The following is a 13,484-nucleotide window of genomic DNA, read 5'->3' on the forward strand; positions in this document are numbered from 1 at the left end:
TGAATATCTTGGTAGGATGTGGGTTAAACTGATAATAAAAAGTACTAGGTTGGTTATAATCTTGGGCACAAAGCAGGTAAAATGCAAAGTCATAATGCAAACGAGGTCATTTATATAACCAATACATAAAGCATTATAATTATAGTATATTTTCCAAATATAAACAAGGACATTAGACACATTGAACACATATTATCAGAGCCTTCAATATAGGCATACTTTTTTAACGAGATACTTTTTTACGAGATATAGTCCCGTAAACGAGATAGTCCCGTATATATATATATATATATATTGCATTTTAAGATCAAAAGTGTCATGCCTGGTTACTAATCTGCAAACACTTGTTCAGCCACAATTATGATTATCCGGTTACCAGTTTTACAAAGACATACCTTTGCTATTATGGACATAATATTATGCTTATTTACACGTTGTGACTGTTTCAGCCAGATTTAAGCAGCTCTAGACCATAAACTTTGCGTTGCAGCTTGAACAGTAAGCATGCAATGCAGAAGATAACGTTTTGGCACGACACCCCAACAGGTGATAATACGGAGCAGTGACTGCATATCGGCTAATGCTAGAGAGAGAATTAGGCTGAAGCAATAGATAAAACCTGCTTCGGTCATCAATGTCATAAATGACATGAGAGTACTTAAATACTATTGTTTTTAGAAGATTTCTTAAGCGCTGCGGCCCACCACCTCATTCTAAATGGTCTGCTCCACTGCCGTTGTAGTTTTCCAACAAGGCTCCAGTGTGATCCTGGTGTTTGTATCTTTTATAATGTGTATCTATTTATTTCCTATACCTTTGCATAAGATCTTTAAAAGTGGTAACAGTATCTATTATAGTGGCTCTTGGAGTGTCTCGTTTAAACATTGTAAGAGGAAAAACATTTCATTATCTTGAGCTTGTTTTTTTTTTTCTACCTTTGGTAGGGGTATCTGAATTAAATCAGTAAAAGGGAGAACACTCAAATAATGCTCCTTAAATGTAAGCTGTTGTATCATACAATGCTAAAACAAATATTAATGGGGGCGATGAATATATCATATATGATGCTGAGCTGATTAACATTTAGTCTTGTATGTGTCATTAGTGGCACATATAACAGAATAATATGCAACACTTGGTCAACATTTTCAAGATTGATTTCATAAAAACAGATACTGCTTCAAGGAGTACATAAATAAATTGTTTATTTTTGGACATCATTTACATATTTTGCATATGAAAACTGTATGGCACAATTGAAAATATGAAATATTTCAGTGTGGACTTACTAATATCATCAAATTCAATTTTAGTGGTTGTTTTTAAATTCTGTGGATTAAAACATTGAGTGGGAAAATATACTTGTGTGTCTTAACTAAAACAATATTTTACCCTTTTATACAGGAAAGAATGACAGTGTAATAGAAATAATATCGATTTGTGTGTGAAAGTATTTATAAAATATCAGTGGTATTATAAACTGATCTAAAAACGTGAGCTATTAAAAAAAATCTAAAATACATACATACATACATACATACATACACATACATATATATATATATATATTTGCATGGGTCCTTCATAGAAACGGATGAATTACCTGCATTCCTGAGTAACTGCTCAGTTTTATTTTTTCCTTTAACTAAACTACTGAGCATCAATTTTTTTATTTATTGTTTTATAATAAAAAGTAGATGTCTTAGTCGAACTGTATTCTATAATTTACGTTTTGGGGACAAACAAGCACAAACAGTGATTTAGAAAATAAAATGTGAGTGTTAATTGTCCATCTAACGTTAGATGGTCAATGAGCAACATGATTTCTGACTATGGCACTGGTGAGATAGCAGTATTCAGCAGGACATTCAGTAGAGCATCAGTTTTCCTGTAAGTACATCCGTAGCAGATTTTACAACCCCAATAAACTATGACTGCAGGTATCACAGTCAACATTTAACTGACTGTAAATTTAAGCTAGGCATCATAAGAAAAAATATCCCATCCTCCAATATGAATGAATTATTCAAAAGACCCATTATATGAATTCAAATTAAATGCCCACTTTCAAAAGGCCCGTTATCTGTACTGACAATAACACACGATGTTAATGGTTGAATGTCGGTGCAGTGCTTTGTGGGCCAATGGACACAAATAATGTGAAGTTTTACTTAACATATAATACAATTATACTCTATATGCTCCCACTGTTAAACCTGGATGTCTTCCTATTTTTTTCTCCACTATTATGGCCACAGATATGAACTGTTACCATTGTTCATTCTAACATGCACATTTGTTCCTATCAGAGCCCTCTGAGATGTCTACGTTGGTGGGTCCATTGACTCGGACGGTCCCATCCGGGATCCAGGACTTGTCAACACATCGTTCCATCCTCTTCATGATGAGATCCAGCAGGACGTCCACTGCCTGGTTGACGTTCTGCCCGTTTGCAGCACTTGTCTCAAAGTATGGGATTCTGCATTGGAGAAAATATTGGTTATAATATGACTAATGCTGTCAATTACAATGTGACACAAAACTTTTGGGTTGGAGGGGAAAAAAGGAATCTGAAAAGAAAAAGGCTGGAGTTAAATAATGTTTTTAATCCAACAAATTTAGGCCGTCTCTCAATACTTCCCAACTTTCTTTGTTGCTTTCAAACCCATTCAATTCCATTTGAAGATGTCAATTTTTAAAGACACGTCACAAAATATTTGGTTTAGGACTCTTTCCTTAAACAGCTGGACACCTTAGTTTTTTTAAATTTTACTCAGACAGAAGTAAATATTGCCCTTGTTGAGGACTATTTTGAGCTGCGGATTAATAAACATTTAAAGTACTGGTGAGTATTTACAGCAGCAGGATGGTCTATGTGTGATAAACTCAAAAAACTGTTTATATGTTTCAATATTTTTGGGGCAAAGATGGAAATCTATGACACAGAAAATACTCAGTTTTGTCCATTTTGGTCTTTTTCTGGTTTTTGTAGACATTGAGAGAAATACAGAATAGTAGAATAGAGTAAACTGCCTTATTCTTAAAACTTAAAATGGTAAATCATACAATGAATTGCTATGGTACGCATATGCATAAAAGCACTGATGTACAAACAAAAGTTAATTTAATACATTTCTATGGTTTCACAAAATCAAGCTGGACTACTTCATCCAACAGGCTGACCAGTTCAAGACAATCAAAGGAGAACACTAATTAAACCAAGCAGAGTCATATGGAGTGACATGTTATACTTGATACTGTAGTGTATTCTCTCTTTAAGGCATTTAAAAAGTTCATACAGCGTATTTCCACTACAATGTGTGTATTTTTAGTAAAGGTGTGTCTGATTGGGTCAGAGCAGGTTATTTTACACATATGCTCAAATATTTGCTTTTCGAGGAGGAACATTTTAGTGTGACATTCTCCTGCACAGACTTTGGCAAACAAAGCAGCCACTGCCTTCTTGACAAACATCTGAGGGAGAGGTTCATGTACAGATGGATCAAAACTGAGACATACCCGTACTTATCTGCCAGCTCACGGGCCTCTTCTTCACTGACTGCTCTCTGATCTGACAGGTCACATTTGTTGCCACATAAAACGACGTCTGGACTTTCGCAGTACGCGTGAATCTGTAACTGACCTGAAAGACACATTTAGCAAGTTATTATGCAATTTTTCCTATTTGTCAATTCTGTATGAACACAAAGACATTTGTCATCATTTACTGGAAGTATTTTGGTCAACAAGGAATTTAATATTGTCAAATGTTCTGTCTGTAAAAGTAAAACAACACGATAGGATCATCAGTTTATTGACTATAAGATCACATTTAGAGTGATATATCAGAGGACATACTCATCCAGTTCCTGACGTTGAGGAAACTTTGTTCATTTGTGAGGTCAAACAGTAGCAGGAAACCCATCGCATCTCTGAAGAACGCAGTCGTCAAACTCCGAAACCTGAATCCATTCAGACAAAAAACACCTCATGAGAAAAATAATGATTGGTGAAAAAGACACATTTGAAAAACACAGATGTCAACATCAGATTTGAGGAAGCGCTTGGACTTCATGTACCTTTCCTGTCCTGCAGTGTCCCACAGCTGCATGTGGATCTTCTGTCCTTTCCCTGAAGATCCATCTGGATTTGTTGATTTGTATACCTGAGTGAAACAGAGACAGGTGAGCTCAAACTAACGTTCTCTGCACTCAATATAACAGATTTAAAATGTGATATAACAGCAATAAAACAAAGCCTAAAACATTTCAATCTAAATCCGGATCAGTCATGTTGTTGGAACATGGCTTTTTGATAGAGAGGGTTTGAAAGAGGGAATTTGTAAAGTAGAGTGTAGTTTAGTGTAGTTGCACCTCCATTAGATACATATAACAGGAATGACTGGGCATACTTTGCAACATTCACCCAGCTAGTCTTGTTTATTAATCAAATACATGATCTAAATACGGTTACTTAGCTAGTGCTGATGGTGACTGTGTTCAGCTCATTATAAACCTGTGGTGGCAAGAATCAGTACTTTTGGTCACAAAACATAACTAAATAAAAATGAGTTTAAGGCAAATTTGACTTTAGTAAACATAAATTAACTTTAAATGTCCAGCCAATGTAAATGTGTGTTTTATACCTGATATCCGAGTGCTGTGATCACGTGCAGATTCATATTCTTTGGAAATTAGGATTTACATGGTGTAATGTCCATTTGTATGTCAATAATTGATAATAAAAATCTTACATACATATTTTATTCTGCATTATATCTCTTAATAATCTTGCATTTCATTGGTTTCAAAGATTGTTAAACAATCTATATTTGAAGCATAGCTGGCAAGTTCCTTTCAGATAAAAAATCAGTTCCCCTGAGTTCATAATAAAAGATGAGCAGAATTAATTTGGTGTTTTATGGTAAACTGGATGCCGGTTGATGCAGATATCCAGACACATCTGTGTTATTGGGGTTTCATACAACAGTGTAGGAAGAAACTAAAAGAGTACTCAGACGAAACTGCACATTTCATTCATTCAAATATTATCCACATCCTTTCTTTGATCTTCCCAACAGTGTATTACTTCTGTCAGTTGTAGTAAACACTTTGTCAGCAGAGGAAACAACTGGAACCTATTTACGATTAAAAGTGGTGTTAAGCTAAGTAGTATTAGCTCTTAGAGCGTGCTGTTGCTTTCTTTTGTATGACTGTGACTCCTGGACAGGCAGCCACTGTGCTACTGGAGAATGAACCTCATTATATATAACTTCATGGTCATTTCATGGATCAGGAAAACCAAGACTAATTAATTTTTAATTTTTACGTGTTGTTTGAGAACGCACTACAATTACGCATTGTGCTTAAACTGTGATGACTTGATGGTTATGATATTTACTAAAGCTTTTCTGTAAGTGCAACTTTTCAAATCACAGCTGTCTTTACTTGCTGTATCTTCATCCTTTTTATTAGAAGTGATGGAAATACTTTTAATAAAAAAAAGATGGTCAATGATGGACATTTAGTCACTTAACATACATTTTCCTGGATTGACTGAACCTCCACTATAGCTATAAAACTGTTAACAGGCTATATTCTTGGAGCTGGAGGTCAGAAGCATTAAAGACTAAACACTGTGTAAACACGAACACTGCTCTGTTGTTTGCCAATGGTATGAAGTGTTTATTCTTAAGGAGGGTGCTGCCTGCTGTTCACCAACATTAGTCATTACTCAGATTTCTTTCGCAACATTCATAAGTAGTCTTTTGTCACTAGAGAGTTGCTTAATAGTGTGGGAATGCATTTAAGCCCCTAATTAGGAAGCCATAAATGCTTGTAGCTCACATGGACACAAGGAAATGTTATGTCAGTGGTACAGAGTGTAAAATCCAAGTGTGCTTTACTGAAGTATTGATCATAAGAAATCCAAACAATTCCAATGTTGCTTTTACTCAAATTTGACTGAACTTACCACTCTTTTTTCTCGGAAGTCTATTCCAACTGTCGTGATGAACTTGGAGTTAAACTTGCAGTCTGTGTATTGGTAGAGGAAGCTTGTTTTTCCCACGCCAGAGTCACCGAGGGCTAGGAATTTGATGAGGTAATCATAGTCCCCATCAGACATAGTGAGCGCTTATTTCTGAGACACAAAAACAGAAAAACTCAGTCAACAAACAATCTGGAACAGAAATAAATGGTATTTGTTTTTTCATCCCCAGTGTAGAAAATGAAATTGTGAAGCAATGACAGAGGATCATGTCCATGGTGACACAAATCCACACACTGAAAGCAGTCTTCATCTCATCCAACCATTTAAACATCAGGGAACCCTTAAAATGCATGAATCTCTAGACATTTAAAACAATAAGCCTGACAACACCATATATATGTTCTATAGTTAGCAAATCTCATTAAAAACAAAAACTAGAAAAAACGCCAGACCGTTGTATGCCTGCGCCAACCAGTCAAGTTGCAGTTTACATCAATGTCTGCCCAAAATATCATCACTTTTGATGATAATGTCATAATTACCATATGAATTTTTTGAAGTCACAGTGATTTTTCCTGAGATAATACTCACAAGAGAGCAGGACAGACATGAGGTCTCAATGACAAATTAGTGTATAGATCAGCCTGATTATACAATTATAAACACATCCTCCCTATCTAAACGTAGCAAATTCTCAGCTATCTGAAAACAAGGGTAAAGCCATTGACAATTAATATGTTTAACAGGTCAGTGAAAATGCAGCCTCCTGGAACGAGAAGGGGCAACTAAGCAAGTCCTCGAGGTAAGTCTTTACTCCCCTCAGACCAAGTAATGTTCAAGATCGCCTCATGCTTCTTCGGAAAATGCAAGGAGCCAGGGACCTGCAGGACAGTAAGATGGCAAACTGATATGCTTGACCTTGAAAGGTAAACTGAAAAAAATGTCTGTGTTTGGAGTGAATAGGAAGGTGAAAGTAGGTGTCCCTGAGGTCTATGGTAGTAACCCCCTCTCCTGGAGTGATAGTCTGAAAAACATCAATTGTACAAAGCATTTGAAACGGAGCCCACACTAGTGCTTTAAGAAGCTCTATTTCAGTTCTCAAAGCCTCCATCTCCTGGATAAAGGGAGCTTTCCCCTTTGCCTCCTTGCATTTGGGGCATCTGCGCTCCGTGAACCCTAACGTTACACACAAATGCAACCAAGCAAACACGTGGCTAGTCAGTCATGCTAATCCCACCTGCTGCTAACCTGCTCACTCGAATTGCAGTGTTACCAGGTAATCCAAGACAGAACTTTGACGAGGACACAGGACGCGAATCAGAACCTCTAGCAGATGTCACACACAAATGCAACCAGGCAAACAAGTAAACAATATAGTCAAAGGCATGACAAACACCAAACACAGAAGGGAGTTGTTACTCAAGATGCACAATGGAGGTACTGATTCCCTCAATCTGGTAATGTGGTTCTGTCAAATCAACACAGGTCAAGCCCCACACTTTTCTGTTAAGCATTTAGTCTGTAGTCTTGTCTGTCTTATTTCCAGTCCAAATGGCTGATCTAACAGTATGCAAATTACATTTAATGACAGTAGCCTTCTAGCTATCATCTCTAGATATATTCTGTCATCACTAGTGGTTTCAACGGAAAACAGCCTTTAAAAAGAAAAGCTAAAGCATCTCTATCTTTGCCAGTTTTCTGATGTAGAGTTACAAGAGGATAATCATATCTTAATATTTATGTAACCACAACGGTACATCAAACACGCACAGCTCAGGGAGAGCATGCATTAATCTTCTTACTTTAATATTGCGTAAACAGTGCATTGACAAGAAGCTAACCATAAGAGGGGAAACAAATATGAAACATATGAAAAAAAAAAATGTTATTTGTCCTTGAGGTGTTACCTTTTCTGCAGAAATTTGTTTTCGTTTCATATGTAGTCTAAAGGACCATGCAGTGATGAGTCATTGACGGCATGTAGGCATAGCTTGAAAACTATTAATTATGCATACATATGGTCAAACATTAACTTTCCACATTTTCCCACACATGTTAATAGTAACAAAAGAAACGGCTCAGGTCCCCCTTCATTACTTTCATATCCTGTGTAGTTTAACCTACAGCCAATACTGGAAATACATAATATCTCTTACACTTTTACAAGATTTTGCCAGACTTCCAGATTTAGATTTCTATTGATGGCATGTGGGATAATGTGTGTAATGTATAAGCTGTTTCATCTTGCTGACACAACAACAGAAAGCAGTTTAAATTCCTCTGTACTCTCCAGGCACAGACAACACTCAAGTTTCTGTCTACTCTCTAACACTATGACAAGAAAGTAGCTGTAATTTTTATCTACAGATTAATAGAGTGATGCTCTACACATTTTGGAGTAACATTTGAATTGACTTATATTCAGGACTTAAGTGAAGAGGCTCATATTTTCTTACACAATGAGAACCACACTATGACATTTACTGGATGAAACATTTGACATGGTCGACTAACTCCGGTCAAAACACTCAAAAGAAATGGCAGATGTATCATATGACCAGTGTGCAGAAAAGACTTCAGACAAGTCTTGCATTCTTTCACTGTAACCCCCCCTGAATTTTTATCTGGAGTCATAAGCAGCTTAAGGTCTCGTGCAAAATCAAGATCCTTGATAAATTCACTGTGATGGAAACAACCACAAAAAGCCCTGATGTATCCGTAAACAGTGAGCAAAGACCACAGAGCCCCAGAACGATAACGTCCACATTCCTGCTCGTTGGCCTGTTTTGACTCAAGTAGTTTAAAAAAGGTATAAAGTTTTATTTAACTCTTAACTGCTGATTCTTCATCAAATGGTTTACTCTGTTGTAAAGCTCTTTATAACACTTTTCAAATACACTTCACAAATCAATTTATTTTATTACTAGGCAACCATTGCAAATTTCCCCGCTGCATGACTAATAAAGGATTATCTTATCTTATCTTATCATTAAACCCACACAGCTAAGATGTTTATCCCCCTCTGGTAAGTTATTAAAAAATAAATAAGATGTAGCTATTAGTAAGAAACATGTTCACTGTAAATAGTTGCAATGAAACCCACTGAGATTCTGTAAACAGTGTAAAATTTAAAACATAATCAAATCGTGTGTCTCAGATCAAAACATCCACACATTTATACTCAGGTATGAGCAAGATGACTTATTAGCTTAAAACTCAAATCGCCTTGCCACATTTCATCTTTCATTACACCACTTTCCTGTTATCTTCTACTCAAAACGTCCACTGATGTATTTACACTCATTTACTAGGTACACCTAGCTAAAACTAATCCAGTCCAATACAACAACCCTGCAATAAATCCAACCTACATGAAGTTTATAATGTTCAGTTGTGGTTGAAACAGTTTTAGAGACGTGTTGATTCAACTTTATGATAATCTTGTAGCACGTAGTTTAGTTTAGTTTTTTCTTTAAACTTTTGTCCACCACATTAATGTCACTAACAGTAGACCTCTGAAACTACTACAAACATGAATCAACCTCCAATTATGTAAATTGCAATAGTTTCAGCTAGGGTTACTCAATAAACTGGCAATTGCATGTTCCCACTTGACCTTTCTCACAGCAGACATTTTGACTTGTCATAACTGGGACAAACTGAGACATAATTAACGTTATCAGAAACAGATGTGCTTTTACTTCTAAAACAAGTCAAAGCATCTGCTGTAAAAAATGTTAATTTTGACTACTTATAAAATATTTTTCTATCCTAATTACTATGGACATTACTATTGAAAACCCTGGCATAAAAACTTGAGTCAGTAGATCATTTCTGTTTCAGCGAAAACAGGTCACAGAAGTGACACAATCAAGCAAAACCACACCACCGCCTATGCAGATTGTGTCAACACATTTCCGTAGACTTATCAGGCTAATCAGAAGTCTTCTTATTGAGCTCCAATTGCAAACAAGAAATAACATAAACCTCATGTTAACAAGCAAATGTTCATGCATGATGTGTCTAGTACACAAAGCTGTGCTAAAACCTTAACTTTCAAGACCATTTTCAAGTCATAGTACACTTCGCCGACCTATCACATCTGTGAAATGGAAGCGAGCTCTGATGGCAGAGTATGATCTTCCGTTGTGTTTGGCAAGAAAAAACACAGAGTGCAGTAAGAGCACAAGAATATTATCCAAGCTATTGGCTAACATAAACAATACACCTTTCTGAAACAACAATGTCCCAAACTCTGGCAGGATGGAGTGAAGGTGTGTTTATCATTTTTAATTGATAGGAGATTAACCAACATATTGGCATATTAAAAGTATCAGTCAACATCAGCTTAAATAAATGCAATTGGTTGAACTCATATTTTTTGTTAGATTTCTTTTTAAATTGGAGAAACTTAATACAAATTAGTACCCAGGTATACAATACCTCAACTTTTTTTCTCGTACCCATTCTTATATCTAAAAAACAACTATCTTAAGTCAGAAGTAGATTTTTTAAATGTTTTTAGCAGCTCACAGTGCCTGCATTACTGGAACTGATGGAACAAATTGACTTTTCCATGTTTTAGAAAGAGAAATTGTGAATAACAGATCGATCACATTTGACCGAAACTAGATTCCACTTATTAAAAGGCAGGGCTGGTAATCTTCTTCAAAACATTTTTAATATTTTGTTTTGAAATTCTTGTCATGAATAACATCATGACAGCAATCAAGGGTGAATCAAATGCTCTGAAAAAAATACAAAGGTATCTGTGGCTGACGCAAGACTGTAATGAGCCTGTCCAATCAATTAATTCCACCTGAATGTAATGATTGGACAGGCTACCTGCCTGTCTACCTGCCTGTCCACCTGCCTGTCCACCTGCCTGTCTACCTGCCTGTCCACCTTCCTGTCCACCTTCCTGTCTACCTTTGCGTAGATTGTTAAGCTCTTCGCTGCCAGCTTAACAGCTGTGAGTACCACCATGTTCGTTGTTTACCTTCATGATGATAATATTGAGGGAGTGGCTTTGGAGGGAGGCCTGAAGTGATGGCAGTCAGTGACGCTGACTTTCTCACTAGATTTAGCAACTTTTGGAGCAAGTGCTGCTCGCTACTTTCTTTGGAAAAGAGATAGTAACATTAGGCTGGGTTTTTCGGTTGAATAATTTTAAAAATATAGCGCACTCTTGCTAGTTTTCATGATTACCAACCCTGCCTTTAAGGTCAGTATCGGTTTAAATGACCAATCTGTGTGTCAGATCTGTGCATCTAAGTCTGCATTACCAACCGATCAAAGTGGTTGGTTGCCATGGGCAAAGGGTTCACGCTCACAAATCAGCAATTAGTTTCTGGTAATGTAATAAATGGCTAATTTGTTAAGCACTACTGTATGGTACACTAGAGAATATGATAAACTGCAATGATAGGGGCCTTAACAGCTGCAGTGTTATCCAATGATGTGACCCCATCTTTTAGAGGGGCCTTAAGTTAAAATTTAGTTTTAAGGTCTTTTCAGTATACAGTGTGGTTATGTGGCACATATTACTATAAAAAAGTGTGCTAAATTTAACTTCAAACCTATTACTAACTGACACAAATACAATGTGCAGTATGCAGAAGACACAGAGGCTAATCGGGCCATGGGTGCATCCCTATTTAAAACTGATCAAAGCTATCATTAATTTATTTTAAAAACTTCTTAACCTTAGTACAAGAATGTCTGTACTGTGTGTACTGATATTCGCACTATGACTTCATTAAAAAAAATCCATATCTGTATCGGCTGATATGAGTGGGAGAAAATACAGGATGTTGATAATGTCTTAAAAAAGAAGACACATTTAACCCCTATTGACTCTGGTGAAAGAGATATTTAATCTCAATGAGGCTCAATAAAATCCAAGTTTAAATAAATATGAATCTACCTTAATATCTGTTGGCATTTTCTCCTGCACTGGGACTTAACCTAGTAGCTGTGTCTCCCGAGCCAAGTACTGCCAGCCATGAACACCAGCAAACAAAAAGCAGCTTTAACCATTTGTCAGGGATTAGTAGAAGACCCACCCTGGGCAGCTTTCCAACACAGAGGCCCTGGCAGCTCCTTGGGAAAAATCCGGATATGCACATACCATAAAGTTGAAAGGGTGTAGCACCATATGACGTACAAGCCAGAATAAATTCAAATGATTAAAAACTTTAAGACTTCTGGCTGCCAGAGATGGAAACTAACTGTTTCATTAGATTACCTTGTGAGGCATTATTGATAGCAGCAGCACCAGACAGACAGCGTGCGGCACATTAAACTATTTCTACAACAAACACTCGATTTAATCACTTTTTATGTAGGAAGTCATCACTTTTTCTTTACTTGATATGGATCCTGCCAAAAAGACAAAATAAGATGCCAACTTCCCAGCTTCCTGTGTCGGACATATTAAAGCCAACATATGGACCCAAACATGTCTAAGCACTGAGACAAAATATAACAACGTGTAGTCCTGCTTGAAGAAACTTTTTTTAAACTTGTATAAACAATTGCGTTGGTGGTTAACAGTTATTGAGCAAGTGTGTAATAAACGATCAGCTCTGTCGAGAGGATGAGGCAGGTGGAGAAATGTTTCCCAACGCCGACGGTGAATTTCACAAGTTAGTGGACATCAGGTTTGGTTATAACGCAGATAATCCTTTGATTTAAAGTTAAAATGAAAACTTTTTTTTGTAACTACTAGTTAACTCCGCAGAGAAGCTACAGACGGATTTTTTCGACTGACATTTCCTGAAAACAGTGTTAATCGTCTGGTTCACTCACCGCCGCGGGGCGTTGCTGCTGCGCTGCGTCAGGCTGTGAAAGGAGTTAACGGAGACCGTCCAGACTTCACCGAGAGGTGGATAAACGATGGCTTTACTTTCTCCTGCTCCTCTCTGCTGTTACTTGACATGAGACCAGCTCCGTTAACACTGAGCACCTCCTTTACTCCCCGTGGTTGTTGAGAAACAGCTCCTCCTCACGTTGGCCAACTGAGGGGGAAACACCAGACGCAGCGACGCACGCAGAGGCGGAACATGACCGAGACATGCAGACGATCACGGTGCTCCACTCGAGTGTTACTGTCCCAGATACTTCTACCTCGATACACCCCAACTACAGCGTAATGTGTTTAAAGTACCACAAGTAAAAGTACTTTTACGCAAAAAAAGTAAAATGGACCATTTCCGATTCCTATATTATATTACAGAATTATAATTATATTAATACAAACTATATTATAACAAGTTAAGCTGTCAAATAAATGTAGTGGAGTAAAAAGTAAAATATTTGCCTCCAAAATGTTGTGTACTAGAAGTAGCTTAGAAAGTATGGAAATACTCAAGTAAAGTATAAGTACCTCGAAATTGGGTTTAAGTACTAGAATTAAGTATATATACAGTACCAGTCAAAAGTTTGGACACACCTTCTCATTCAATGGTTTTTCTTTATTTTTATATATTTTT

At 36.8% G+C, this 13,484-nt stretch overlaps 1 protein-coding gene across 2 annotated transcripts; it reads right to left on the bottom strand.

Moving 5' to 3' along the window:
* Nucleotides 1–1,190: 1,190 nt before the first annotated feature.
* Nucleotides 1,191–13,017, bottom strand: rab27a (RAB27A, member RAS oncogene family). 2 transcript variants are annotated; one of them, XM_054613532.1, is made up of 6 exons: nucleotides 12,802–13,017; nucleotides 5,974–6,141; nucleotides 4,080–4,165; nucleotides 3,859–3,962; nucleotides 3,526–3,643; nucleotides 1,191–2,479 (listed from the first exon to the last, which is right to left on the bottom strand). In XM_054613532.1, the coding sequence occupies exons 2-6, from the start codon at nucleotides 6,124–6,126 to the stop codon at nucleotides 2,284–2,286; spliced, it is 657 nt and encodes a 218-aa protein (XP_054469507.1). In that variant the 5' UTR covers nucleotides 6,127–6,141; nucleotides 12,802–13,017; the 3' UTR covers nucleotides 1,191–2,283. The 2 variants fall into 2 exon arrangements, with proteins under 2 accessions (XP_054469507.1, XP_054469498.1); XM_054613523.1 differs by having other exon boundaries at nucleotides 3,520–3,643.
* Nucleotides 13,018–13,484: the final 467 nt, after the last annotated feature.

Source organism: Anoplopoma fimbria, chromosome 2 (assembly GCF_027596085.1).
Source record: "Anoplopoma fimbria isolate UVic2021 breed Golden Eagle Sablefish chromosome 2, Afim_UVic_2022, whole genome shotgun sequence".
Taxonomy (NCBI): Eukaryota; Metazoa; Chordata; class Actinopteri; order Perciformes; family Anoplopomatidae; genus Anoplopoma; species Anoplopoma fimbria.

Coding starts and splice junctions, on each gene's coding strand:
- rab27a (XM_054613523.1), bottom strand. CDS start 6,126: ATGTCTGATGGGGACTATGATTACCTCATCAAATTCCTAGCCCTCGGT. Junction 4,166..5,973: donor ACTTCCGAGAAAAAAGAGTG/GTAAGTTCAGTC, acceptor TGTTTCACTCAG/GTATACAAATCAACAAATCC. Junction 3,963..4,079: donor GACACTGCAGGACAGGAAAG/GTACATGAAGTC, acceptor GAATGGATTCAG/GTTTCGGAGTTTGACGACTG.